At 42.2% G+C, this 27,752-nt stretch overlaps 1 protein-coding gene across 3 annotated transcripts in view; it reads left to right on the forward strand.

Moving 5' to 3' along the window:
* The window catches only part of LOC125040587 (espin-like), a 341,831-nt gene that overhangs the window by 224,377 nt on the left and 89,702 nt on the right, over positions 1-27,752 (forward strand). Inside the window, exon 1 of one of the 3 annotated variants that reach the window (XM_047635207.1) lies at positions 20,852-23,741. The exons of the other annotated variants lie outside the window; for them this stretch is intronic. Within the exon in view, the coding sequence (XP_047491163.1) occupies positions 22,366-23,741 (1,376 nt within the window). The 5' untranslated portion in view covers positions 20,852-22,365. Of the gene's footprint in view, positions 1-20,851; positions 23,742-27,752 lie in introns of those variants that run through there. 3 annotated transcript variants of the gene reach the window in all.

Below are 27,752 nucleotides of genomic sequence, written 5' to 3' on the forward strand. Positions count from 1 at the left end.
GTTGCGTAACAGAAGTCGCATGTCAGTTTGCGTTCGGTGCTATCTATTCCTCATACATCTTTTTTTATATATCGGCTATGTTGGACCCCCCCACACACCCTCCTACAATTAAAGTGAAAGCATTTACACCCTAAATTTCGTACTTTTGAGATTTGTGGGATACGGTGTCACAAGGTACAACTAATTACCGTGTGGCAATAAAGATTTATATTTGTCGTGAGAATTAGAGAGGCAGGAAAAAACATAAAATTAGTATCAGTGATTTTTTTTTAAGTTTAGAATTTAACAGTAAAATATCGAGGTTTGGGCTTTAGTACTTGAGCGTTGAGCAATTATGAACCTTTGCAGTTTTATGTCTGTTGATTTTGTACGTGGGTTCGTGCCATTCTTTTGGTTTTGTTTTTTTCCCTTTTAAATGCATATATACTTCACACACATCCAGACAGATATAGAGAACATATGAATAAATTAATTGATGGATTAATATTGGTTCTATCTCTGTATACTTATCATATCTAATTGATGGATTAATATTGGTTCTATCTCTGTATACCTATCATATCTATCTATACGTTTATTTCATATACGTGATTCATGTCTCCTGTTTGATCTCTTCTTTTTCTTAATTACTTCATGTCTTTTATCCCACGAGAACACAACATCGCGTGCATCAGCTTTGCCATTAGAGGAGACAGCTCTGGCCTTAAGATTATCACAGGAATCAATATCCGGTGTAACGGTCTACAGCACGCATATCTCTAGATCTCTAGGTCAGGGTATCTGTCTTTGGCTCTAGGTCTCTCTCTCTCTCTCTCTCTCTCTCTCTCTCTCTCTCTCTCTCTCTCTCTCTCTCTCTCTCTCTCTCTCTCTCTCTCTCTCTCTCTCTCTCTCTCCCTTTTATGTGTTATTCTCTCTCTCCTACTATCTCTGTCCGTGTATCTGCCTCCACCTTTTCCTTCTCTGCCCCCCCCCCCCCCTTCCTCTCTCTCTATCTCTCTTTCTTTCTTTCTTTGTCCCTCCCTTCTTCCCTCTCTCTCTCTCTCTCTCTCTCTCTCTCTCTCTCTCTCTCTCTCTCTCTCTCTCTCTCTCTCTCTCTCTCTCTCTCTCTCTATTTCTCCCTCTCCCTCTCCCTCTCTCCCTCTCCCTCTCTCCCTCCCTCCCTCTCTCCCTCTCCCTCTCTCCCTCTCCCTCTCCCTCTCCCTCTCCCTCTCCCTCTCTCCCTCCCTCCCTCTCTCCCTCACTCACTCACTCTCATTATTACCCTTTTCTTTAGCGTCGTTGTTAGAAGCCCGGTCGATGCGAAAGCTTTCATTTCAGTTGCCATTAACCATTTTCTTTTGATTTCGTGAGGCGGTCATCCATTGCGTGATTTGAGAGAGATTAGAAATGCATTTTTACGACGCGATTTCACTAAATTTTTGTTTGGCTGTTGTGTTGGAGGTCGCGGACCATTGGAGATTCGAAAAATACATTATTTGGATTTGAAAATCTGGTGAAGATATAAGGGTAAATATAGCAAGAAATAATTGTCTTCCCATTCGGAGGTAGAGAGACCCTGTATTGTTGCCGTTTTCTATGAAAATGAGATCGTTTGCTACGTCCAGGTGAGAAACATTCGCTGCTATACTCGTGAAATCGTTTTCTATATGCAAATAAGGAGTCTTTATTTGTTATTCCTAATGTCATGCATGTTACGTAACTCTACAGCTTTTCATACACCTCGTAACCTCGACAGGTTTGCTTCGTACCAACCGACACCTTCCGCCAGACCCTCGATAATATGTGAAATCACGCGAACTATTATACACACTGACCGCCAAAACCTAGCCGTGAAATATCAAGTCATCATAGAATACCGCCTTATCATTTTCTTTCCATTATATTTATTTTCTCTTCCCGTCTTTTCTCATTTCTTTTGTTTGGTGTCTTGATTCACCTTGTAGTTCTCTTTGTGCATCTACATTCTCTATTATTCGCATTTTCCCTATCTTCTCTTACTTTACCTCCTCCCACTTTCCCTTCCTTATTTTGTTTCGTCCTTCCTTTCTACCCATCCTCTTTTTTCTTCTCTCTCCTTCCCTTCTTCCATCTCTCTACTTCTGTTCACATCTCTCTCCCTTGTATTTCGTCTCCCTTCTCTTCCCCCTCACCCTCCTTCCCTCTTTCATCTCTTTTTTTTCACCTCACTTTCCTCCATCCCTCGCCCCCCTTTCCTCCCACCACCCCTCTCTCATCCGCCTTCCTCCTACCTTTCCCTCCCTCAGCGCATCCACCCTTCCCCCCATTACCCCCTCCCTCACTCACTTTCCTCCACCTCCCCTCCCTCACCCACTTTCCTCCACCTCTTCTCTCCCACCCCCTTTCCTCCACCTCCCCTTCCTCACCCCTTTCCTCCACCTCCCCTCCCTCACCCCCTTTCCTCCACCTCCCCTCCCTCACCCCCTTTCCTCCACCTCCCCTCCCTCACCCCCCTTCCTCCACCTCCCCTCCCTCACCCACTTTCCTCCACCTCCCCTCCCTCACCCCCCTTCCTCCACCTCCCCTCCCATACCCCCCTTCCTCCACCTCCCCTTCCTCACCCCCCCCCTCCCCAGGCCTTCCGTGGGTGTGGCCGAACAAGAGTGTGGCCAAGAGGAAAGCCTCCAGAACCACGAGCATCTGAGCGAAGTCCTCTCAGTGAGTCTTTGGTCCGTGTGGCTCCTCGTCTTGGGTCCTCCTCCTTCAGCGTGGGAGAGACGAGAGAGAGTTCTAGGTCCTCCTTGTGTGTGGGAGAGATAAGCTAGCGTTCTAAGTCTTCCTAAGATAACGTGGGAGAGACAAGAGAGCGTTCTAGGTCCTCCACAAGCGTGGGAGAGATAAGACAAGTGTTTCTTGTGAAAATTCTGTGATGGATGTACTGCTCTAAAGCTAATTAATGTTTTTTTTTATAATCTTTAATGAGAACATAGAAAAGAGAGTGACTGCCACTTCGGGAGATGTGGAAGTGAAACCGTAACAGAAACTGTGGTCTTCCAACTGTTAGTGGAATATTGATTTCTTAAGCAGAAAAGGTGGTTTTGATACCGTTTGTGTTTTGTGTCTCGGAGGATCATCGGCTTACGTTATGGGTATGTTCTCTGTTTTAATTATTTCACTTGTTACCATGTTGAGAATGACGATGTACTGAACTAAACGGTGAAAACGGCTTCAGTGCAGTTACAAAGACCTGATAAAGATTTATTGCAAGCGTTTAGTAACATCTTTCTTTTAGAAAGTGTACTCTACTTTGTGCAACGGCAGTTATGTATCGTAGAGTGATTTGAGATTCTCTAAACACTTATAGAGCTAAAGTGCGTGATACATATACTTAGTGAAACATAAATAATGGAGAAGTCCACATATCTACACACACACCCATGCACGCGCGCTCACAAAACACACACACATACACACATACACGCACGCGCGCGCGCACACACAATACACATCAGATGAACTCAACAGATTAGCCTCTTCTTCTTCCTCTATCGCTAAAACCTAAAGATAGAAAAAAATAAATGAAAACAGGATGAGACAAAAAAGGTGATTCCGCTCACACAAGCTCTCACGCCCATTACCTGCTCCAGCACGTATTGTCGATCGCAGTTTTAATCCCCGTGAAAATTGTGGGCGTGGGCTCTCAAGGGTGGAAGGATGAGGGTGGACAATAAAGGGAAATAGGTGGGGTGCTCTAAGGGGCGATGTAGTTAAGGGTGACTGAATGGAAGGTTTTATAGGGATATAGTCATAGGTGGACGAAGGGTGCGTGTGAGAGATGAGCGTGGACGAAAGGGTGAAGGGTGCGTGAGGGTGATTGCCTTTGAAGGGTGAAGTGTGCGTGAGGGTGAGATCGAGAAGTATGAGGTGTGCATGAGGGTGAGGAGTTTAACGCAGAGTGAAACCGGAGGGTGATCATCGAAGGCTCGTTAACCCCGTGGCATCATGCGAGGAGGCCGTAAAGAGAGGAGACGGGACACGGTGCGCGGAGAACTGGGTTGCAAATCTATTTTGGTGAACATCTTGAAATGTTGCTGGAGCTGTTAACGCACGCACGCTGGAAAAAAACGAAGAAATATATATTTATGGTCGAGTCCTTTAGATTTTTGTTTTCTTTTTTAATATCATCGGTGCTATATCCACTGTATCTGTTGTAGATATATCAGATAAATATATGAAAATATAAAGAATAGCACGATGATTAAAACAACCCCAGCAACACACTGTACACACACACACACACACACACACACACACACACACACACACACACACACACACACACACACACACATATACATTTCCAAAATACCTACGCTCCTACTGCTGGCTCGAACCCTGATCTCAAGGCGAGAAAACAACCTATACCCTTTAAAAGGTCAAACACAGGAGTAGTAGGGGAAGTCGCCGCCGTGGCACAAATAGTAGCGTCTGTGTGCGCGTAGTTAAATTAGATAGAACGGAACAAGTGAACTGAAAGACAAGTACAGGTTACTGTTACCGAAGAAACATACAAGTCATCACCCCCTCCACGCCATCTCCTGGAAAAGAGAAAGAAAAATTCAACCAAAGGTATTCCCTGCCCTCCCAGCCAAAAGGCAGAGGAACGGAGGAAAGGGGAAAAGTAAGAAAAAAAGAGGAACGAGAAAAGAAGGAATGGAGAAAGGAGGATTGGAGATCAGAGTAAACGAGGAATGGGGAAAGGTTGACTGGATGAGATTGGAATGGAGAAACTGATAAAGGAGGAATGGAAGAAAGAATAAGGGGGGGATGGAGGAAAGGAGGAATGAAGGCTCGATGTAAAAAAGCTGCGAGGGAGGAAAGAACGGCATACCCCCCCCCCCCAACCCTCGCCCCCGTGATTGATGCGAACGAGACCCGGTGAGGAACGGAGTGCAGAAGGGGGGGGGGGGGGTGAGGTCTTAGGCTGTGGTGTTTCTTGACGTAGAAATAATGCGTTTTAGGACGATTTCGATTCTTTCTTTTTTTCTCTTTTTTTTTTTCGTTTTCGTCGTCTCCGTTTTTTTCTCTTTTTGCCGTTGCTTATGTTTCTGTCATTTTTGTTTTGGCTCTCTCTATATCGGTTTGTTAGTCAGTTTGTTTCTCTCTCTCTCCTTCTGCTCTCTCTCTCTCTCTCTCTCTCTCTCTCTCTTTATATATATATATATATATATATATATATATATATATTTACACATTTTCAACTGTTTTCATAAATATAGTTTACTCTCCAACTCTCAAAACAACAGCAAAAATAAAGCTTGTCATGGAACGCAAACAAACCTTTCGCCGTCGGACCAAATCGCACCTGGAATTAATCAGTGTGAATTTTTCAACTTAACTTTAAACAGCGAGCAATTTCGTACAGCTCAGACTTCAGTTAGCATGTGTTGCAGTTGGTTGCAAAATATCCCTGTCTCTTGTTTCGATATTACTTTGATTTCCGTTCTCTAACCCAGTCGTCTAATGCGATATCAGATCAATTTCGTATCGCTTATGCGTGGCTAAGATTTAGAAATAAAAAAGAGCAAGAATAAGGAAAGAAGAAAATGGAGAATGGATTGTTTATGGTTTTCTATCAGTAGTTACTGTTTCCCTGCTTTTTCCTAAACAAAGGAGAGAAACAAATAAAAGAAAATATAAATATGGAAGGCAGGAGATGAAAAAGACGAGAGAATACAGAAAATAAAGTGGGCCAGTAAGTCGAAATGCGATTAAAGTTTCTCGTTAAGCCAAAAGCATTGTTGTGGCTGTGAGTTCGGAGCCACGCTGGTGCTAACAGCATGAAGAAACTCATCACCATATTAATAAGCAAAAAATAGCATGCTTGTTCAGTGCTTCCAGCTTGACTGTATTCGGTTATGTTCGTGAATGGATTCTCTCTTTTGATGTTAACTTTTTTGAAACTAAGGTGAACAAATTGTGTGTTTACAAACAACGAATCCCTTGAATTACTAAATTGCGACCATAAAATCATCATAATTTTAGGTGCAGAGTCTAGTTATTTGATCATCAAGCAACACAAACAAACGGTTAACGTCAGAAGGGACGTTGTTTTCTGAAGGCGTCACCTGCCATATGTTTAAGTTATCCTTCAAAGTCAGCGTCTGGTAGAGCTTTCCGTTTTCTGTGTATAGTCACTCCCGCGTTTTCTATAATCTCATTAATGACATTATGTTCCCGGCTAAAATTTGTTAGGATATAATTCATTCTTGTTGTTGTCGTTGCTGTTTTTGTTATTGTCGCTGTTGTTGTTATTCTCGTTGCTGTTGTTGTTGTTAGGGAGAATTAATTTTATCACGTACACGTAAAGCAAGTACAAAGAAACAAGTGTAGAAGCGCAAACACACACACACAAGAGCTGAAAGAGAGGAAACCAAATAGGAAGCACAGTTGGCATGACCACCGCCATTGATATAAACACCCGATTCACATTGCTTCGTCCTCTCTTCAGTGAATTTCATGCAAAGATGCATATGCACGTGTCGGAAGCAAGCTCGGGTAACACGTTCTGGGAGTTTAGTACACACACAACGTCACGCACACTGTGTACATTTTCTATTGTGTTCAGATTGCTTGAGCGTTGATCTCTTAATCTCCATTGGTTTCTTGTATATAGGGTTAGCTTTCATTTTTATGCAAATTGAAGACTTCCTAAACTTTGTTATTATTCTAAATGAAGAGTAGGATTTTGTCAATTTAGTTACTATATAAAATGATCAAATAAATTCACACAATAAACAGTCGAGTCTAGTGAAGGTCGCACCACAAAGGAAGTACAAATGAATGTAAAATTAGCTATTATGTTACCTACTTTAACACAAAAGAGGTGTTGGTATTGTGATGTTTTTTTTTTTTTTTCCTTTATGGCGAAAGGGTGTCAATAACCATATCAATGAAAGTGAATAGATTATCGAAAATAATGTGATCATTCCAATGATGTCGTGATCTCGATGGTTCGCCCTTGTCCACGTGACCTCGACGCTTCCGGCTCGCGGTCACCTGAATGGCCTTGACTTCCGGTGCCGAGAATGAAGCAATGTATTATACTCAACGTTATACTCCGCTTGTCTCGTTTCGGGTGGCTGGCTCTCGACGTTATCTGAATATACATAGAATAGACATTGATTATATTCGTAAAAGCTTCGTTGCTCAGGTTTTGTTTTATTTTCGAAACGTAAAAAACCTTGAACTTCCCTAAGCTGCCAGACTCCTTGGTATGATAATTGCCAGACTCGGGACCGTTGATCATACGCCATCTGTTGCCTTGTAACGGAACCAACACTTCAGGTGTTTCCTCAAAGGGAGAAAGAATTAGATTAACGCAATGCATGCTAATCTTTTCCCATTTACTTATATATTTCTTTTATCACAAAGCTAGGTTTTGTATTTGCAATTAAAAAGATGACAAGTGTGATATAAACATGAAAACGATTGATATCAAAACCTAATAACTGATTGATTGAATAGTTCATTTTCAAATTGGGTACCGCAAACAAAAATCTGTTTCCTTGGAATTATGATAAAATATAAATACAACTTCCAGAAATGCTAGACTTATTACCAGCGATGCATCATCAGTTTTGACAACGTAAATTTATCATGAAGGAAATCCCGAGAATGGCGACGAAAATTCTTAAACAGCTTGTTCGCAACGTACTTCGCTTAGCAGGCATATGTTGGCCTCAGGGCGCCACCCGTTTCACAGCATAACCTAGTTACACACGGCTGTCTTTCAAGCCTGCTGCGTGAAAGGAAATAATGTCGACTTGTTCTGCCTTATCATATACTGGCGATGAGAAAGGAGATAAGTAATAGGGGGAGGGAGAGAAAGAGACCAGGGCGTGTGTGTGTGTGTGTGTGTGTGTGTGTGTGTGTGTGTGTGTGTGTGTGTGTGTGTGTGTGTGTGTGTGTGTGTGTGTGTGTGTGTGTGTGTGTGTGTGTGTGTGTGTGTGTGTGTGTGTGTGTGTGTGTGTGTGTGTGTGTGTGTGTGTGTGTGTGTGTGTGTGTGTGTGTGTGTGTGTGTGTGTGTGTGAATTGAATATAACAAGTGACAGAGAGAGAAAAAAGGCGAATGTACGAAAGATAGATGTAATGTGTGGATGTGAATGAGAAACAGTCAGAAAAAAGGAAGGAAGAAGGATTAATGTTAGACTACCTAACAATCACGAGAATTTTAGTGGAAATGGAAACTGTTTTCCTGTCATTGCTGTCAATCTGCGATATTGGGTTCTTGTGTGACGCGGCTTGTAATTCTAACAGCAATAAGTCGTGCAATTAAATATATTAACAAATCATAATATGCTTGCTAATTATCTTTAGGATAAATTTTATATTTATTGCTTTCTTTTTCAGGTTTGTAGAACTGCCATTAATGTATAATGTGATCTCCGGTGACACACGATCTACAGAGAGTGAGTATAATAAAAAAAACATTTTAGTTAGCCCTTCAATTTTACATTTTCTACTTAATCGCGGAAGAAAATGGTGAGTTTGCTGCCTTTTTAAGGGTGACAAAAGTATTTTGCTTCTTTTACACATACGTATCTTGAACAGATATAGTAGTTCAAAAAAGGAAAAAAAATTCTCACAGAATAATTTCAAGTGAAATTTGCATTTTATGCGGATGGTAATTATTATGACTATTAAAAATAATTAAATGTTGAAATTATCAGAGATTTCAACGCCCTCTCAAGATGTCTACGGAAGTGCAGACTTCAAATCACATACTACGAATAGAATTACTACCAAACTTCCGATTAGCATTCCAATATAATTTCTAACAGTGTTTTAAGCCATTTTAAAAGCGTATTTTAAACCATTGGTGCAACTTTCAAAAACATTATTTTCTTACAGCTCTTTTAGTTAGCTAAAATAAGCAAGTTTAAAGTCTTGTAACATTTGTTTATTCTTTACACGGTCACACAAATTTCGTTGCAAAGTGGAGATTCTTTTCATAATAACTAAGTAAACATATGCCACTATGATTTTTCATTGTTACTGTTAAAATATTTTTTCCGGGTCACTGAACGTTAATAAACTTCTAAATAACTCTATTTTTTCCTTTATTTCGTAATGATCATGAACATAATAATATATATCATAATGATATTTGCAACGACGGTATCTGGTATCTTATCATTATTATTGCTGTTGCTGTGTCATCATCATCATCACCATCACCATCACCATCACCATCATCATCATCATCATCATCATCATCATCATCATCATCATCATCGTCGTCGTCGTCGTTGTCATCATCATTCTTATCAATGTTATCATTATTACTCTTATTATTATTGTTTTGTAATTATTGTTGTAGTTGCCAGTATTGTATTCTTATCAAATTGCCATTGTTAGCATATTGCTGTAAACTTTATTGTGATTACAAACAGCACTAGGAATGTGACTTCCATTTTCTTTACTAGTTATTAGCCCTATACTTCTCACTAGAATTATTCGTCACATTTAAAAAAAAAAAAAATTTATAAAATAACCGCAAGAGCAATACAGTTAAAACAAACACATGAAGGGAAAACATACTTTGTCATCAACACCAACGCATAAACAATATGACACAGCGAATTGTCATGCAGTTGTTAGGTGCTTGTTTGTGATACCCAACAGGTCTTTAAGCTTTTTGTGTGCACAGGTGTGGCTTATCTTCTTTTGTGTGTTATTGTCTGGTAGGATAATGGTGTAAGAGATCTATTTGCGCATGCATGAGCGTGCGGATCGTATGTGCCAAGATATACTTCAGAAAACACACACACGCACGTGCGCGTATGTTTATACACGAAAGTGCATGTGTGTCCCAGACCAATTATCAGACAATACATTTTATTGTCAATTTTAACCTTCATCTTTAACATGAACTTTGATATACTAACGTTAATTTGCCCCTACCTCATGACTGTAATACATTAAAGTGAACATATCGATGTTTATATTATTGATGAAATCTTAGATTAATAAAATATTTAATAAATGCTATTGGCCTAAATACATCTTTGGACTCGCACACCCTCAAATCTTATATCCCAAAGCTGGCGATGCACAGAAGTACCCGACGAGAAGCAACCTTGGGCAAGATATATCCAAGGTCTATATAAGTATGTATACAGGGACCTTGGGTATAGGCTGTCCGTAGAATCCACGTCAACGACCGGTCGGGGAGAGTAACAGCTGTTGTCTGCGAGTACCGTAGCGCAGTAGGAGGGGGGGGGGGGGGGGGCAGGCTCCTTCACGAATTTATGCACTGTTTATATTCTGGGGGATGTGTGGGTGGGGGTCAATGTTAGAATCGTGGTTATCGTCAGGGTATATTGGCTGGAATTCAATTTTTTCTGTTTTTATAGACTTTGTTATGACATTTCTCCATGAAAATGATACTGTCATCAGGATTATCCGGCAAAAAAGGAAAAGCGGTGTGTGTGTGTGTGTGTGTGTGTGTGTGTATTTGCAATATATGTACACAAAATACAGCTATTATTTATATATGCGTGTACAGAATACTTACACTGTTGTTTGAAATAATAGATATACAAACACCTTTTTACATCTGTGTTTTGTAAATTCCCGTTGAATCATATGTAATATACTTTTTTTTTTACCGGACACTTCCTGTTCATTACAAACCATTAAGAGTATTTTAGAGCCATCATCCAATGTCATCACGATTGTTGTTATTTACGGAAGGATATAACTTAGAGGTCTGAGCTGTCAGTTTAATGATTATCTTTGCCGCTAAACACAAGTGGAATTTTGCTCCGGTCAAAACTGGATTTTATTTTTTTCCTCAAATCGCTGACGTGTAAGATTGCATCTGAATACAGATTTTTTAAAAAATAGTTTATTTTATTTATTTATTTATTTTAAGTTTGGATTATATTTCGATTTAAGTGTGGTGTTTTTCTTTCTTTTCATTTTCCTACTTATTCTTATTCTTATTCTTATTATCTCTCTGCCTCGTCTTCCTCTATTTCTCCTGCTTTTTTCCTTTTCTTATTGTGATAATGATTATTCTTTTTCTTTCTTTTTTTTCGCTTGTTCTTACTCTTGTTTTTCTTGTTCTTCTTTCGTTCGCCCTTCTTCTCGTTCTTCTTTGTCCTCCTCCTTAGTATATAGTTTTTCATCTTGTTACATCTATTTTCCTTTTACCTATCCCACTTTTCCCTTGTGTCACTCTCCTTTTTTCAGCTTGTATCTTACTTTCATTTAAGTAATTACCTAGCCTGACCTTTACTATTCTTCTTTAATTAAGGTAATTATCTGAAGATTACAGTCTCTCATAAAAAAATCAATTAAACGACTGATCAAAAGTAAACATTATAGATACACAGAACTTAATAAATCACCGAGTTTACCATAACACTCTGGTTTTTTTTTTTTTTTTTTTCGTGTTTTCTTCTTTTCAAATATATGAAACAAAAATAGAATATAGATTAATATATACTTGAGTAAGGGGACTTATGTTCATGTTACGTGGGAACCGTATTTTGACAACGGGAGCGCTGGTCGTGATGTGGCTTATGAGGTATCTGATCGCGTCGGAAGTAATAAATGTTTTTTCTTTCCTAGATGTAATTGATTATTCGTTAGGTTGTGTTTGTGGTTCCCCCCTCCTTCTCTCTCTCTCTCTCTCTCTCTCTCTCTCTCTCTCTCTCTCTCTCTCTCTCTCTCTCTCTCTCTCTCTCTCTCTCTCTCTCTCTCTCTCTCTCTCTCTTCTCTCTCTCTCTCTCTCTCTCTCTCTCTCTCTCTCTCTCTCTCTCTCCCTCCTCCCTCTCTCTCTCTCCCTCTCCCTCTCCCTCTCTCTTTCTCTCTCCCTCTCTCTCTCTCCCTCTCCCTCTCCCTCTCCCTGCCTCCCTTTCCCCCTCCCTCCCCCTCCCTTCTCTTTTTTCTCTCTGTCTCTCGCTCTCTCTCTCTCTCTCTCTCTCTCTCTCTCTCTCCTCTCTCTCCTCTCCCTCTCTCTCTCTCTCTCTCTCTCTCTCTCTCTCTCTCTCTCTCTCTCTCTCTCTCTCTCTCTCTCTCTCTCTCTCTCTCTCTCTCTCTCTCCCTCTCCCTCCCTCCCTCCCCCTCCCTCTCCCTCTCCCTCTCCCTCTCCCTCCCTCCCTCCCTTTCTCCCTCCCACACACACAAACGCAGCTCAGGTGAGAGAGAGAGAAAGTGAAAGTAAGGGAATAAAAGACGACGGAACACAATAAAGAAACACCAAATAGCCAAAGAAATAGATAGAAAGGAAAGAATGACAGATAAATCGACGAACTTTTCCCCCGACGGGCCTTGCGCATGCTCCGTCGATCACACCGCAGAGGCTGACCGCTGTCTTCAAGGATGGAGAGATGGCGTTCCCCGGATGCTCGGTTTTGTATGGTGCTTCTCCCTATGGTGTCGATGTCGTGGTGTTTATTTCTTTGGTGTCTTTCTTATGGTGTCTTTTTAATAGTGTCTCGTAAGGGGGTCTCAGACTAACTCCCCGACATATACATATATATGTGTGTGTGTGTGTGTGTGTGTGTGTGTGTGTGTGTGTGTGTTTATTAAATGATTTGTCAATTTATACCTTTATCTATAACATGGGCTTCGGTATATTCACGTTAATGCTCTCTATCTCATAATTGTAGGGCATCAAAGTGAAGATATCGATGTTTATGCTAGAGATACAAGCCTGAATTAGCTATTAGTTCGAGGACACCTTTCGACGCGCATACCCTCATATGGTGTACATCACAAAGCGTCTTTCCTACAATGTCTTGCCAATAGTGTCTCTCTTAGTGTGTCTGTCATGGTGTATTTCCTATAGTGTGTCTGTAATAGTGTCTCCGGTACGTTGCAGATGCCATTAACGCACTACTGACTGTCATGTCATTCCACCCCCTTTCTCTCTCTCTCTCTCTCTCTCGTCTCTTTCTTTTTCTGTGCTTGTTTTAATTGCATTGTACGGATGGTAAAGCTTTTGCATGCAGTAGAGCTATGATGAATATTTGTGAAAGTGATGAGGAACGTATGATAGCCCTGCCGATGGAGAAAGTTAGCAAATGTTGGTAAATGTGGTGTTAATTATAGCTGTAGTGAATATATATATATATATATATATATATATATAATATATATATATGTGTGTGTTTGTGTGTGTGCGTGCGTTTGTGAAAGAGAGAAGAAGAAGGGGAAAGGAAGAGAAGAGAAGGAAATAGAGACGAGTAAAGAGGAGAGAGAAAGGGAGAAAGATAAATAAAACGAACAGCAGGACAACACAGTAACACGCTATAATATCACAACCACCATTAACGCAAACGACATGAGCTCCTTGTAAACTACGAAATCAGTTTTCACCTCAGGAGTAACGATGTTAATGGCCTCGTCTTCCATCCCCTGGTCATTTTTAACTAGGGGGGGGGGGGGTGTCAATGAGTTAATTGGGGAAGTAATTATTGACTGGGAAGTTATTTTTTACGTCGTTTGGTTGTTATAAACTTTTTGAGGAGACTTGTTCTGCTTAATTAACACTATCTAATGCTTGTTGGCTGTTATTTCGTCTATATATTACGTGATTTAGAAGCCATTCTGAAATTAATCAAGCAATCGGTATAATGATATTCCACAGTACACGCACACGCACTCACGCACACACGGACACGCACACGCACTCACGCACTCACGCACACACGCACTCACGCACACACGCACACGCACACACACACGCACACACAAACACACACTCGCACTCAAATATAATAAATTCAGAATCAGTAAGTCAAGCAAGATCATCAAATAATTAAACCTATTGTTGTCTAAACTAAAGGCATTACGCATAGGGTGATGGGTTGCCAGAAACTGCCAGGAACTTTAATTGTATTATCTGGAAGCCTATTTCCTGGTTCAATAATCTTTTAGGCTTGACATCTTGGCATCTTGGAAGTGGATGTTCCTGGGAAGAAGGATAATTACTTACTGTGATAATGAGCTTGTTGTTGTTAGTTATTATTGTTGGTGTTGTTGTTGTTATCAGTTTTAGTATAAGTATTAGGTATTAGTATTTTATTATTATTATCATCATCATCATTATTATTTCTCTTCTCTTTCTTCTTATCATTGTTACTAGTACTACTTCAATAATAATAATAGCAACGATAATAATGTTGATTACAATAACAATAATCATATATATATATATATATATATATATATATATCACACACACACACACACATATATATATATGTGTGTGTGTGTGTGTGTGTGTGTTGTGTGTGTGTGTGTGTGTGTGTGTGTGTGTGTGTGTGTGTGTGTGTGTGTGTGACAAACACACAAGCAGATTTATCGTTACGAACCATGACAATACGTTATCTCAAGTTATACAGCTTTCTAACACATAGTCAAGTATTCAAATATTTAACTTTGCCATTATATTCTATAGAATCACGACTAAAAGATCGGTACCCTTTCATTAGAAAAAAAGCAACATAAAAGCAAACAGAAATAGACGCCAAGAACGCGCATGCATGAATCCGGAGGGATCTGCGAACGCCAAGAATCCACATCCGTTATGCATGCGGCTCCATCTTTGCACGCTACTAATTGCTAATAATTCTTTAGAAAATGCTTGGGATCTGTTGCTACTTCCGTGGAGGACTCGAGGCGGAAGTAGTCTCAGGGGGCTTTGAGAATTAGTGAAGCTGGATGTAAGTTCATGGACTTTTTTTTCTCACTCTCTCTTTTTAGGTTGAAGTGTGATTCATATTTTGACATTCATGGTAATTTTGGTTTCTTAATATTGTGTTTCTTCGTTTTATTGACAACAAAATTACTCAAGATTTTTTATATATACATATATGAGAAATACAAGATCGCTTTAAAAATATTAATCATATTATATATAAAGGAAGAAAGCAAAGGAAGAGGATAGGATGGTCTATAAAGCTAGCAAGACTTATTGGTCCCAAGGAAGAGGAATTCAGTCAAGTGTTTAATGCGGTCCAATAGTCACGATCGGAGACTCTCCCCGTCCAGAACCTTTACTGCTTAACCCTCCCTTCTCTTCCCCTCCCCTCCCCTACTCTCCTCTGGTACCCTTTACCTACCACTACCCTCCTCATGCCCCTTCGTCTCTCCCCTACCTCCTCTCCCCAACAAGCCCGCCCTTTCTCCCACCTCCCCTCCCCTACTCAGTACCTTCACCCCCTCCACCTTCTTCCCCTCCTCCTCCTCCTCCTACCCTTTAACATTCCAAGATAGCCCCCATTCCTACATTCAACTCCCTTCCCCCCCTCCATATCCCTCTACCCTCCTTTCCCTCCCCCCTCTCCCTTCCCTCTCGCTCCTCCTTTCCCTCACATTCTTCCTCTCCCTTCCCTCTCTCCTCTCCCCTCCTTTCCTCCATTCCTCCCTCCTCTCCTTCCTTCCCTCCCCTCCCTCCTCCCTCCCCTCCCTTCTTCCATTCTTCCATCTACTTCCCCATTGCGGAATTGGTCTTACCTTTCGTCTAATCATTGTTTTCCAATTATCGACCTTCCGTGTCTTGGCAATAGAGTCTTTTTTTCTCTCTCGTCGAGCTATGAGGAAGGAAACCACGGCTGTGTCTGGAAAATTTCGATTATTTTGTAGAAAGGAATCCATTTTCGATCTCTTATGGGTAGAGAGAAAAAAGGAAAATTGCGTAATTAACTTAAAGGGTGTATTGCCCTTGACTTTCCTTCGCGTGAATAACAGGAAGAACGAGAAAGTTGTTTATTGTCGCTCTTATTGTCATGGACCTATATATTATTCCGTTTTTTTTTTTTTTTTTTTTTTTTTTTTTTTTACTGAAATGTTTACAGTGCGTTAGGCTGTCTCTTTTATTACTACGTAGTTCGCTGTTTCTCCCTCCCTTCATTCATTTATTAATTTACTTATTCATTCGTTATTCATTCATTCACTCGCATTTATGTATTCATTCATTCATTCAGCCATCCATTTAACCATCCATCCATCTTTCTCTCTCTCTCTCTCTTTCTCTCTTTCTATCTCTATCTCTATCTCTATCTTTCTCTCCCCCTCTCCCTCTCCCTCTCCCTCTCCCTCTCTCCCCTCCCTCCCCTCCCTCTCTCTCCCTCTCTCTCTCTCTCTCTCTCTCTGTCTCTCTCTCTCCCTCTCACTCTCACTCTCTTTATCTCTCCTCCCTCCCTCCCTCCCTTCCTACCCTCCCCTCCCTCCCCCTCCCTCCCTCTCCCTCTCCCTCCCCCTCCTTCTCCCTCCCTTCTCCCTCCCCTCTCCCTCCCCTCTCCCTTCATCAAGAACAAGTGAGAATCGAGACTGTAGGAGCCGCCGCCACACACCAATAAAACCTATACCCCCGGAGCAGACACTGTCACTCCGGCCACGGTTAAGAGGTGCCGATGATGATATTTACTATAAAGTTTGTTTATTGGAGACCTGGAGTGATTTGATTAAGGATAGGCGGGTTGGTTAGCGTGTCGTGTATTTTTTTTATTTTTTTTTTGTGTATGTGTGTGTGTGTGTGTGTGTGTGTGTGTGTGTGTGTGTGTGTGTGTGTGTGTGTGTGTGTGTGTTTGTGTGTGTGTGTGTGTGTTTGTATGGTAAGAGAGAAAGAGAGAGAGAGAGAGAGAGAGAGAGAGAGAGAGAGAGAGAGAGAGAGAGAGAGAGAGAGAGAGAGAGAGAGAGAGAGAGAGATTTGTATTTGTTATCCTTACTTAATGAAAAAATATATTAGATCGGCGAATATTCTTCGCTCCGGAAAAGCGATATTAGCGTAATTACATTACTGATGCGCTATATAATGTAAAGTATTTTCACTGTCGTCCGTTTATAATCTCAGTGAAAGATTTATGAGTGAAAACAAAGACAACACATAAAACACCAAGTGCTATATTTCACCCATAGCTTTCTACTGACGCTATACAATCCCCCTCTCTCCTTTCTCTCTCTCTCTCTCTCTCTCACTCTCTCTCTTTCTCTTTCTTTCTCACTCCTTTCCCCCCTCACTCTCTTTTTCTCATATCTAAAGACCTTAAATATGGAAATCAGTAGACCCTTCGAGAAACATTTTCCAAGAGAGATTTCATTCACTGAAGGTGTTTCTCACGAGTCGACAGCACGTTCGCTGAAGTGGGGAGGGGGTGGAGATGGGGAAATGGGGAGGGGGTGCAGATGGGGAAATGGGGAAATGGAGAGGGGGTGGAGATGGGGAAATGGGGAGGGGGTGGAGATGGGGAAATGGGGAGGGGGAGGAGATGGGGAAATAGGAAGGGGGTGGAGATTGGGATTCGGAGGAGGGAGATCCGGGGTTGGGGGGAGGGGGCAGCCAAGGTGGGTGGGGAGGATGATTTGTTATGCTTGTTTTTTCGTTGTGTTTGTTTGTTTTATTCTAAATTTTAGGCTGAGATTCTTCGGTACCTGTTGTTCTTTGATTTTGCTGTACATTTTTAAAAATTTGTCTTCGTTCTCCAGTTGTCCAGTCTCTCTCATCTCTCTTCTCTCTTCTCTCTTTCTCTCTCTTTCTCTCTCTTTCTCTCTCTTTCTCTCTCTCTCTCTCTCTCTCTCTCTCTCTCTCTCTCTCTCTCTCTCTCTCTCTCTCTCTCTCTCTCTCTGTTTCTCTCTCTCTCTCTCTCTCTCTCTCTCTCTCTCTCTCTCTCTCTCTCTCTCTCTCTCTCTCTCTCTCTCTCTCTCTCTCTCTCTCTCTCTCTCTCTCTCTCTCTCTCTCTCTCTCTCTCTCTCTCTCATACACACATGCATTTACCCACTTTCTGTCTATCTATCTATCTATCTATCTTTTAATCAACCTATCTGTCTAGCTAGCTATTATCTACCTTTGTTTCGCTCGCTTTCACTAACTGGCACTCACTCTTCCTTTTCTTCATTTTTACCACATACCGAATTTTCGCTTACAGTTTCAAAACCTAAATAAAAAAAATCGTCACGCTATTACCAACACACGTAACTCGAATGTCTTTCATTTGTCTTTTTCATTATTTACTCTCACTCTTTTTCTCATCATTCCCGTCCCTCTCCCCCCTCCCCCTCTCCCACATCGGCCTCACCCCCTCCTGGCAACCTCCATTGCCATTTCCTAAGATTTTCCCTTTTGATCTTCACTCTTTCCTTTCTATCCCACCTTTTTCCTCCGTCCTCTGCTTCACTTCCCTTCCCTCCAGGCTTTTCCACCCTTTACTCTTACCCTTTTACCCTCCAGCTTACCCTGCTTCTATACTTCTTTTCCCTATCTCCTTCTCTTCCCTTTCCCCAACCTCACGGCTTCTCTTCCCATTCTCTCTCCAACTATTCTCATCCCCTTTCCCCCCCATTAACCTCTCCCCCACTCTCTTACCCCTTTTCACCCTTTTCTCTAACATCTCCCCAACCTCACTCTTTCTCTCTCCTTCCCCCTTCCCTTCCCAACCTCACCCCTTCTCTCCTCAACCTCACCCGCTCTTTCTCTCTCCTCTTTCCCCTCCCCAACCTCACCCCTTCTCTCCCCCTTTCCCCTCCCCAACCCCACCCCTTCTCACCCCCTTTCCTCCAACCACCCCTTCCTTTCCCCCCCCTCCAACCTCACCCCTTCTCTCCCCTTCCCCCTCTTTACCCCTCCCCCACTTTCCCCCACCAGCCAAGTCCACCCAAGCGAGGAGATAAGATGCAGCTCCCTCCAAGCGCCAAGTCAACAAGCGTGATTCAGATTCCGCGTCTCGGATTTAACGCTTCACTTTCCATTCCTGCTGAGATTTCCATTCGAACGGCATTAGAGCTGATTAATGATTTTTCTCGAGGACTTTCTTTTCTTTTGGTTTTCCTTTTTTTTTTCTTCTTTTGATTATCTCGATTTTCGGTTCCTTAGAGAAAGTTACCTGAGGCGTGGTTTCTTGGGCATGAAGGTTTGTGGAATTTATAAGGGGTTTTGGCCATGTTGTTTGGTGTGGGTGCTTCCCTTTCGGTTTCTGTCTGCACGTCTGTCTGTCTTCCCTCAGTCTGTTTGTCTGTTTGTCTGTCTGGCTGGTTGGCTGTCTTCCCTCTGTCTGTCTGGCTGCCATCGCCTGTTTTCTCTTCTTATTATTGATGTTATTATTAATGTAGTTGCTATTGCTATTATTGTTATAATAATAATTGTGATAATAATGATGACTACTATCATTATTGTTATTATTAATATTGATATTATTATTATCACCATCATCATCACTGTGATCATCACCTTTACCAATTATTATTTTATCATCCACACTGTCATTATGTTATCTCATTAATCAATTATTCATTTTATTAAACCTCGAACTACACGGTGACCCTAATTTGCATAACAAGGGTCATACCGACCGACCCTCGCAAAGTCCGTATTGTAACAAGTGCCTTTTACGCCTCACGGGGAAATCAAAATGGGGAGGGGGGAGTGGGGGGAGGGGGGTTGCGTCTGAAATAACCGGAAGCTAGATTATTCTGATCGAGGATGAGTGTATGTATGGGTTTCCGGATGGGGGTGGGGGGGGGGGAGGTGTGGGGGGAAGTGGTGGGGTGTTGAAGGCAGGGGATGGAGGTGGGGAAATGGGGAAGTGGGGAGGTGGAGGAGAGAGGTGGGGATGGGGAAGTGGGAAGGGGATAGAGATGGGGAGGTGGAGGAGGGGAGAGAGATGGGGAGGTGGGAGGATAGGGAGATGGCGATGGAGGGATTTAATTGATCGATAGGGAGGTGGGGAAAGGGAGGGGGAGGTTATAAAAGGATGGAGAGGGATAGGGGGAGGGGATGCGACGGGGGGGGGGACAAAGGGGGAGGAGATTGAGATCGGAGCGAGGGAGGAGAGGGGGGGGGGGGAATCACTGAGTAATCTGCGGTGCTTTGAATCGCAGCGGTTATCATTATTATTGTTTTATCATTATTATCATAAGCAACATCCTCGTCGATATTACCATTAATTATTTCTTATTACATTTTTTTCTCACCATTGATATTTATTATTATTATTATTATTATTATTATTATTATTATTATTATTATCAGCAGCAGCATTGTTTTTAATATTATCATCATTATTACCATCATCATCTCCATCATCGTCATCATCACTATCACCATCATCACCATCACCATCATCCATCATTATCATCACCATCATCGTCATCATCACTATCACCATCATCACCACCATCATCATCACAACCATCTCTCCCACTACTATTATTGCTCCCACTATCATTACCCTCACCATTACTATTTTCAAAAGCTGTCGTCTTTGTTGCCACAAGCGGTAAGTAAATGTCCGAATAAGAGCGGTAACTGGAAGATGAATTTAATCCCTGTGAAAATAACCTAAAACAGTTACCATGGAAGCGTTTATGGATTATCATTCTTGTAGGCGCTGGATGACAGGTTATTTTGGTAACACTTTTACTTCATTCGTTCATCTAGGTCTAGTGGATAAATGTAAACGTCATTTCTCGGGTAAAAGTGGTTGTGTTTGTGTATGTGAGAGGTACGCCTATCTATAAATATTCTTGCATCATCGTAAACAAAACTAAAATGCGCTTACGTTCATATGGGTATATAGAACACAGTGAAATGCACATTCGATAATTCAAACAATATGAACCACTCGCCTCTATCGACGTAACTATGTACACACCATCGCAACTTTACGCACACGCAGGTACACACGGTCACAAACATAGCATTATTAGCGTACACACAGCCGGGGGCGCGAGGGATCGGGGTGGGGTGAGGGGTGGGGGGGGGGGGGGCGAGAGCGAGAGCAGGTGTAGGGGAGGGAAGGGAGGGGGAGGGGGAAGGATGCCGAAGTCCACACTCTGCTTCCAGCTGTTAGTCGTTCTCGGCGCTCCGTGGTGAGAGGGAGTCATGTGTTGCTGTCGCTCTCCGGCTCAAGTACTTCTCACGCGTCGCTTGTACAGTTTTAGTGTCCTTTTACATTTTGAGGATATTTGATCGATTAAGGAGTTGTTTCGGGTGATAAGACCGTGACAGATAAATGAGGCTTCTTCATTAGCAGTGTATCTAGTGGTGCGTTGAGAGGAAAATTAATTGCTGCCTCCCCAATCGAAGAAATGTTAACTAAATTATCGGACACAGACAGACGTGTTCTTATTGTTCTGTCTTCGTATTTTTGATGATCATTAGTTGCGACTGATGACGACATATGATCGGAAGTGACCATTGTGAGTGGCCAGCGGCGTTGATCAGTCGCTACGTCATTTCCTGCCCACGTGTGACCAGCTGTCATCTGGATTCAGAAAACACCCGAATTTGACAGGTGGCCAAAAGGACTTCAGAGCGCCGGGGAAAATTCTTCAGCATCGACAGTACTCCCATTCTCAAGGGTCGCTATTGTCATTGACTTATTTTATCTCGAATCCGCCATTCCTACTCTTGTCGGGAAGTAAGCAAATGGAATTAAGATAGAAGTGAAAAGAAATAAAAGAACAAACGAAATTCCGACGCTTGTGCCATCCTCCGGGAACCTAACGCAGAGGAAGCTTCAATCACCCTTGCCACAAACGACGTCAGCAGAACAGAAAAAAAGGGTGTAGTGTGCACGTTTGTCTCGCATCTGTCGAATTCCCAACTGTTAAACTACCCGGGACCCTGGCCGATATTCGCTGAGAAAAAGTGTTCATTTATTACGTTTTTATTGGCACGGAGCGAAATAGTTTGTTTGATTGGAAAATAATTTCTCTATTTATCTCTGAAGGTGAAAGTTTGAATTCAGACTTTTAATTACAACCAGTTAGATAATAGCGCAGAGAGCGATCTGAAAAAAAGACGAGGAAACGAAATGATCTGGCAAGAGTAATTAATTTACTCTTGATTTTTATAAGTGACATATTGAAAAAAAGTAAACAATCACAAGATTTTCAAGTTACAGATGGTGCTTCTATATTTCGAGATACAGGCAGGACACAGAAAAAGAAGCCATTAGCCCCCACCCCCGCACCCCTCTCCCCCGCCCACTGAAATGTAGATTCGACCACAGGCACAACGGGAAGTTAGCCACCGTAGACGGCACTTCCTTCTGCCTGATCACCCATTCTGGAACACGTGATTGACGGATTTAACAGTCGACGGCCTTTGTACCGTTTGCTTTGGGCCTCCGAGAGAGATAATAGAGAGAACAGTGTATGTAAGTAACTAACTGGTTGTAGAATTCAAAGATCTCATAAAAATATAAGAATAGAACAAGAAATTACACAGAAGAAATTGGACTACCAAGTGACGAATGTGTAACATTTATGATACATCTCCTTCCTGAGGTCGAGTGTTCACTGCAAGCGAATTCTCAGCAATCAAGCGCTTCCTGCTATGATTAGCGTATCATTATCTGATATCTGCTGGTCCTTCTCCCATCTCGCCTCATGGGCTGCCTCCTGAGCGTCTCGAGCAACACCTGCGTCAATGTTGTGGACTTGGCAGCAGTTGGAGGTTTCGGCGATGTCTCCCTTCGGCGGAAGAAGCGCAGCAGCTTCCTCCACGTCAGCCGATACTCCTCCCTCTTCGCCTCCAGGAAGAAGGGCGGCGGCGGCGAGGGATTCGACACCCCTTTGTCGTCGAAGAAGACCGGCTTCCTCGTCGCGGATGCCCTGAGGAACCTCCAGAGGGCGCACTCCTTCCGCCACGGCGAATGCTACTTGTGCAACTACAAGAACAAGAACTGCAATGGCGTGTGCATCCACAGGGAGATCTTCACCTCCGTGAAGCCCGGCTATTACTCGAGCTATTATGACACGGGATCCCACGAAGGCCTCGCCCGCGGGGGGACGCTTCGGAAATCGCTCACGGCTCTGCCCTCAAGGGACAGCGACGTCTTCAGCGTCGACTCGCTTTCGAAAGGCACGATCCTGCGCCGCACCATCAACCGGGGCTCGTCCAGATCCTTCAAAGCCAAGAACAGGAAATCGATGAGGTCCATCACGGCCTTCCCGACGGACGCGCCGCCGCCGGAGCTGGGCATCAAACCCCAAATCTCCTACAAGCTTCAGAGGAGGAGCCTCGGTCACGAAATTTATGAAGCTTCGATAACGAGTATCGAAGAGAACGAAGCCCTGGCGACCCTTCAAGAGATCATCTACGCCAACAGCCACGAAGATTCGCCTTTCCCTTCCGGCCTCGAGAACAACGACGACGACGACGATAGCAACTACGAGCCCGTGAGACCTCCGCTCCCGAAGAGGAACCGCGTCAGGCGGGACAGGAGCGACTACGCGAGCTCCCTTGAGTACGATTCCCTCATGAGAAGAGGCACGCTCACCGCCAGCGACTTCGGCCTCGTGAAGGGACCCCAGTCTAGTCCGCCTCTGCCGGCCAAGGTGGTGCCGAGCGCCCTCGACCCCAACCTCAGCTCGGACGACCTCACCGATTCCGTTCTCTCGACGAGCAGCGACGGCAACGGCAGCACTAGGGGTCGCGGGGGCCAGTGCAGCGGCGAGGGGGAGGGAGACGAGGACCGGAGCCGAGGGTACGAGGAGATCGGCGAGCGGGCGGCCAGCCAGGTGGAGGAACAGTGTGATTCGGAGAACACCTACAGCGAAATAGAAACCGAAAGTGGCCGAGGGTACGGAAGGGGCGCGGAAAGAAATCCTCAGAGCAGTAAAGAGGAAAATGTATATAACGAGAGAAGAGACCCGGTGTATAATAAAAAGATGGAAACAAAAGAAGGAAAACACGAAGAGACCTCGTCATTCGCAGAAACCTTGGACAAACCTCATAAGGGGAAAGAAGAACAAGGAGAAAGGTAAGAAATGACAAACACTTTCTGAACATTCTAATAAGTACCTTCAGCCTGTAAAAGATTTTATGGGACACACTTCTTGCAAGTAAAGATTAAGGTTGAAAATAAAACATGCACATTTACCTCAGACACTATGAAATACGAAAATGCTCGACTGCCAATCTTCATTTAGTCTCCGCCTTTAGTCGCCGTTGCTCATCTAATAGAAATTAAGACTTGAATCAACCTCACCCTTTTTTCCCGACGATAACAGCTAAATAAGTACTGATTATTCAAGAACACCCAAGCAATTGTCAGGAGCGTGTCTCCACACTCACACATTTTCCTCGGAATTCTCAACAGCTTTAGTGAAAAAAAATTATATACATTTTTTTTTTTTTTTTTTTTTTTTAGAAATCAGAAGATCTAACGGACCAAAAATTTTAGTAATGTCTACCTAGATTTTTATGAAGGAGTCAGTGACCCAGCTTATCGTGTGGGTATGAGAACTCAAGGTCTGCCAGTTTCGTAATAATAATAGTATGACGGTATGACGCAAATAATACCCTGTAACAAGAAAATTCATAATAACACAGGTGTGTTATGGTGTCATGCTTTCCCCCCGTATGTAGGCCTAATGATTTTTGTTATTTTTTTATTTACTCTGTTCCATATATACGTTATGTAATTTGTCTGAGGAAAATACAAATTCGTAGATAGTGAGTGTTATCAATGTCATCACGTTATTAATTACCGGACGTGATAAAAGGAAGTATTAATTAACCCGAGGCCAAATATTGATTGGCAGGTGAAATGATCAGCTGCTTATAGAGGGAGGAATAAGTGTTTTTTTTTTCTACTTTTTTTTTTTTTTTTTTTTTTTTTTTTTTTTTTTTTTTTAGGGTGGGGGTGGTGGGGTATCTGTTTTAGTCTTGTTATTTCAGAATTTACTTTCATTCCGTTGTGTCATCTCCTTTTAAAACTGAAGCCGGCCTTTCAGGTTGGCTCGAAATTGAGGTGGCTGGAGAGTCATGCCGTGGAAAAAACATTTCCAGGAAAAAAAAATTGTTTTGTTAACGTTTCATGTGTTCTGTGTTTTGTTTAAATACATGATCAAACTTATTCAACTGATAGCTACATGCGCGCACACACACACACACACACACATACACACACACACACACACACACACACACACACACACACACACACACACACACACACACACATACAAAGCACGCTCGCGCACACATGTGTCTATTTATGTATATATATAGACACATGTGTATATACACATATATACATACATATATATATACACACATATATGTATATATGTATGTGTGTATATCTATATGTATGAATATATATATATGTATGTATGTATGCATGCATGTATGCATGCATGTATGGTGTGTGTATGTGTGTATATATATATGTGTGTGTGTGTGTGTGTGTGTGTGTGTATATGTATGTATATATATGTATATATATGTATATATGGGTATGTATATATGCATCTATATATACATATATATAAATATATATATATATATATATATGCATATATATGTATATATATATGTATATATATACACACACAGGTACATATATACATACATACATGTCTATATATACACATATTTCTGCATAAATATATGTATATATATATATATATGTGTGTGTGTGTGTGTGTGTGTGTGTGTGTGTGTGTGTGTGTATACTGTATATGTATATAAATATGTGGATCTGTATATATGTACATATATATACACACACATATTAAAATTTCTTTAATTCAACAAAATATGCAATATTAGTTGAAATTAATGCAGTGTGCTGTATATGATATTACAGAATACAATTTTCCAGTTAGATAGCGAAGCATGAAATTACAGTGTTTTGAGAAGGAGAAGACGTGTGGGCGTATAAGAGTTCAAGGTATTTAATAATTAAATTTAGCCTTAATGATTCACGCCGCTCGCGGTTACATTGCATCGAACATCTGGCACAGTGTGAAATTTTAGTCGAATAGAAGAGATTTCTCCAGGCTGCCTTGATAGGATAGCAACTAGGTGAAATAAGCCACACACTTGTAAATTTTCCTAAAGCCGCAAATTTGTAAATTACTATGATGCAGTGGCGGAAATAGAGCAAATCAGCTTTTACTAAAATAAAAAAAAGGGAAAACCTGGACATTTGGCGATTAGGTACTGCGTTTTCTTCGTGTCAATGTCTTAGAAAATGGGCATTCGGACGGGAAATCGTGAATAATGCCGGTCACACTTTCATCTTTTCTTTTCCATTAATCACGCCAATGCGTAATTTGATTTGGAGTCAACAGTACGTAAAACGTATTTTTAATTTATTTTCGAAGTTTCTGTGACGGTGGTATATTATCTAGAAGCACATGCAATATACTCAAAGACTTTGCATGACTCTAAGATAGGAAAGTAATCATTTTTGATGATGACTTAAAATCTAACCTTTCCTTCTCCATCATTAGATAATTGACACGAAGTATACACCCACAACAACGATACGAATAACGATCATCTTTGAAATCCAACCGCAGATTGACCTACAAATGTCACGACATTCAAAAATTCGCCGCGACGCCAGAGAGAAGGTCACTCGACCTTTCTTTTATCCTGGGAAACAGTAACCTTTATACCGACCTTTTTTTTTCCCCTACGCCATGAGGTCTCATTATCCGTGCATTCAACCTTAAAAGAGACGTGCAAGGCAGAGAGGAAACGCCATTACTCACTCCCAATTGCAATGATGATGCGCTCAACACCAGGTACATAACACAGGTTGATGGTACGTTTTTTTCGAGTGTTCTTTGCCAAGGGTGCGGTGAAGGAACTTTGCAGGGTGAGAAAGGGTGAGAATGGGACGCGAGGAGAAAGGTCGTTCAGGGTGAGGTTAGAAGGAGGTTAGGAAGGGAGGGTAAAGGAGGGAAATGACTTTCACACGTCATTCGCTTTTGCAGCTCTCCGCCACGCATGTCATTAAAAGCGTATTCAGGTTTTCTTCTCTGCTACGTGACCAGAACCCTTCATTACTCTTTTATTCTCTTCGTTCGCTTTCTTCATGGGTTCGTTCGTGCTTCTGGTTTATCTTCTTCCTGTCATTCCTTCTTAGCATCGTATGCTGGGTCTTTCTCCAATTCCTTCCTTCATTTTCTTCCTTTTTTCCTCGTCTTTTTTCTTACTCTTATTCTTTGACCTCCCGTTTATTTATTTTTTCGTTCTTGTATTCCTTTTCCTCCTTTCATTCCTTTTTATTCCTCTATTCCCCTCCTCTAGTTCTCCTTTTCCCTTTCTTCCTCTTCCTCTTCCATAAACATCTTCTCTTCTCTGCCACCCACTCTGGCTTTTTCCGAATGGCTTCCGTGACACCCGAGCCTGTACGTGGTCTGCTTAACCTTTGCTTCTTACGTGGTTTCCTTGTCTCTCCTGGCATTGATTTCTTGCACGGGTTATGCGCATGGGAAATGACAGTGCGTGTAATAGTATTATTAATAAGAGAGAGGGAGGAGAGGGAGGGAGGGAGGGAGAGAGGGAGGGAGAGAGGGAGGGGGGGAGGGAGAGAGGGAGGGAGGGAGGAAGAGAGAGTGAGAGGGAGGGAGGAAGAGAGAGAGAGAGGGAGGGAGAAAGAGAGAGGGAGAGGGAGGGAGGGAGGAAGAGAGAGAGAGAGAGAGAGAGAGAGAGAGGGAGGGAGGAAAGAGAGAGAGAGAGGGAGGGAGGGAGGAAGGAAGAGAGAGAGAGAGGGAGGGAGGGAGGAAGAGAGAGAGAGAGAGAGAGAGAGAGAGAGAGAGAGAGAGAGAGAGAGAGAGAGAGAGAGAGAGAGAGAGAGAGAGAGCGAGAGAGAACGAACTACATAAGTGTAATAAAACTAATAAGATTTAATGAGGGCGAAAATCCGTGGCATTCTATAGAAACTATTGGTAGAAAGATATGTATCAATGATAATGATAATCTCTGAACGAAATAGAGCATGAACTTTAAACACTTTTTGAAGTAATTCATA

The sequence above is a fragment of the Penaeus chinensis genome, chromosome 29, assembly GCF_019202785.1.
Source record: "Penaeus chinensis breed Huanghai No. 1 chromosome 29, ASM1920278v2, whole genome shotgun sequence".
NCBI lineage: Eukaryota > Metazoa > Arthropoda > Malacostraca > Decapoda > Penaeidae > Penaeus > Penaeus chinensis.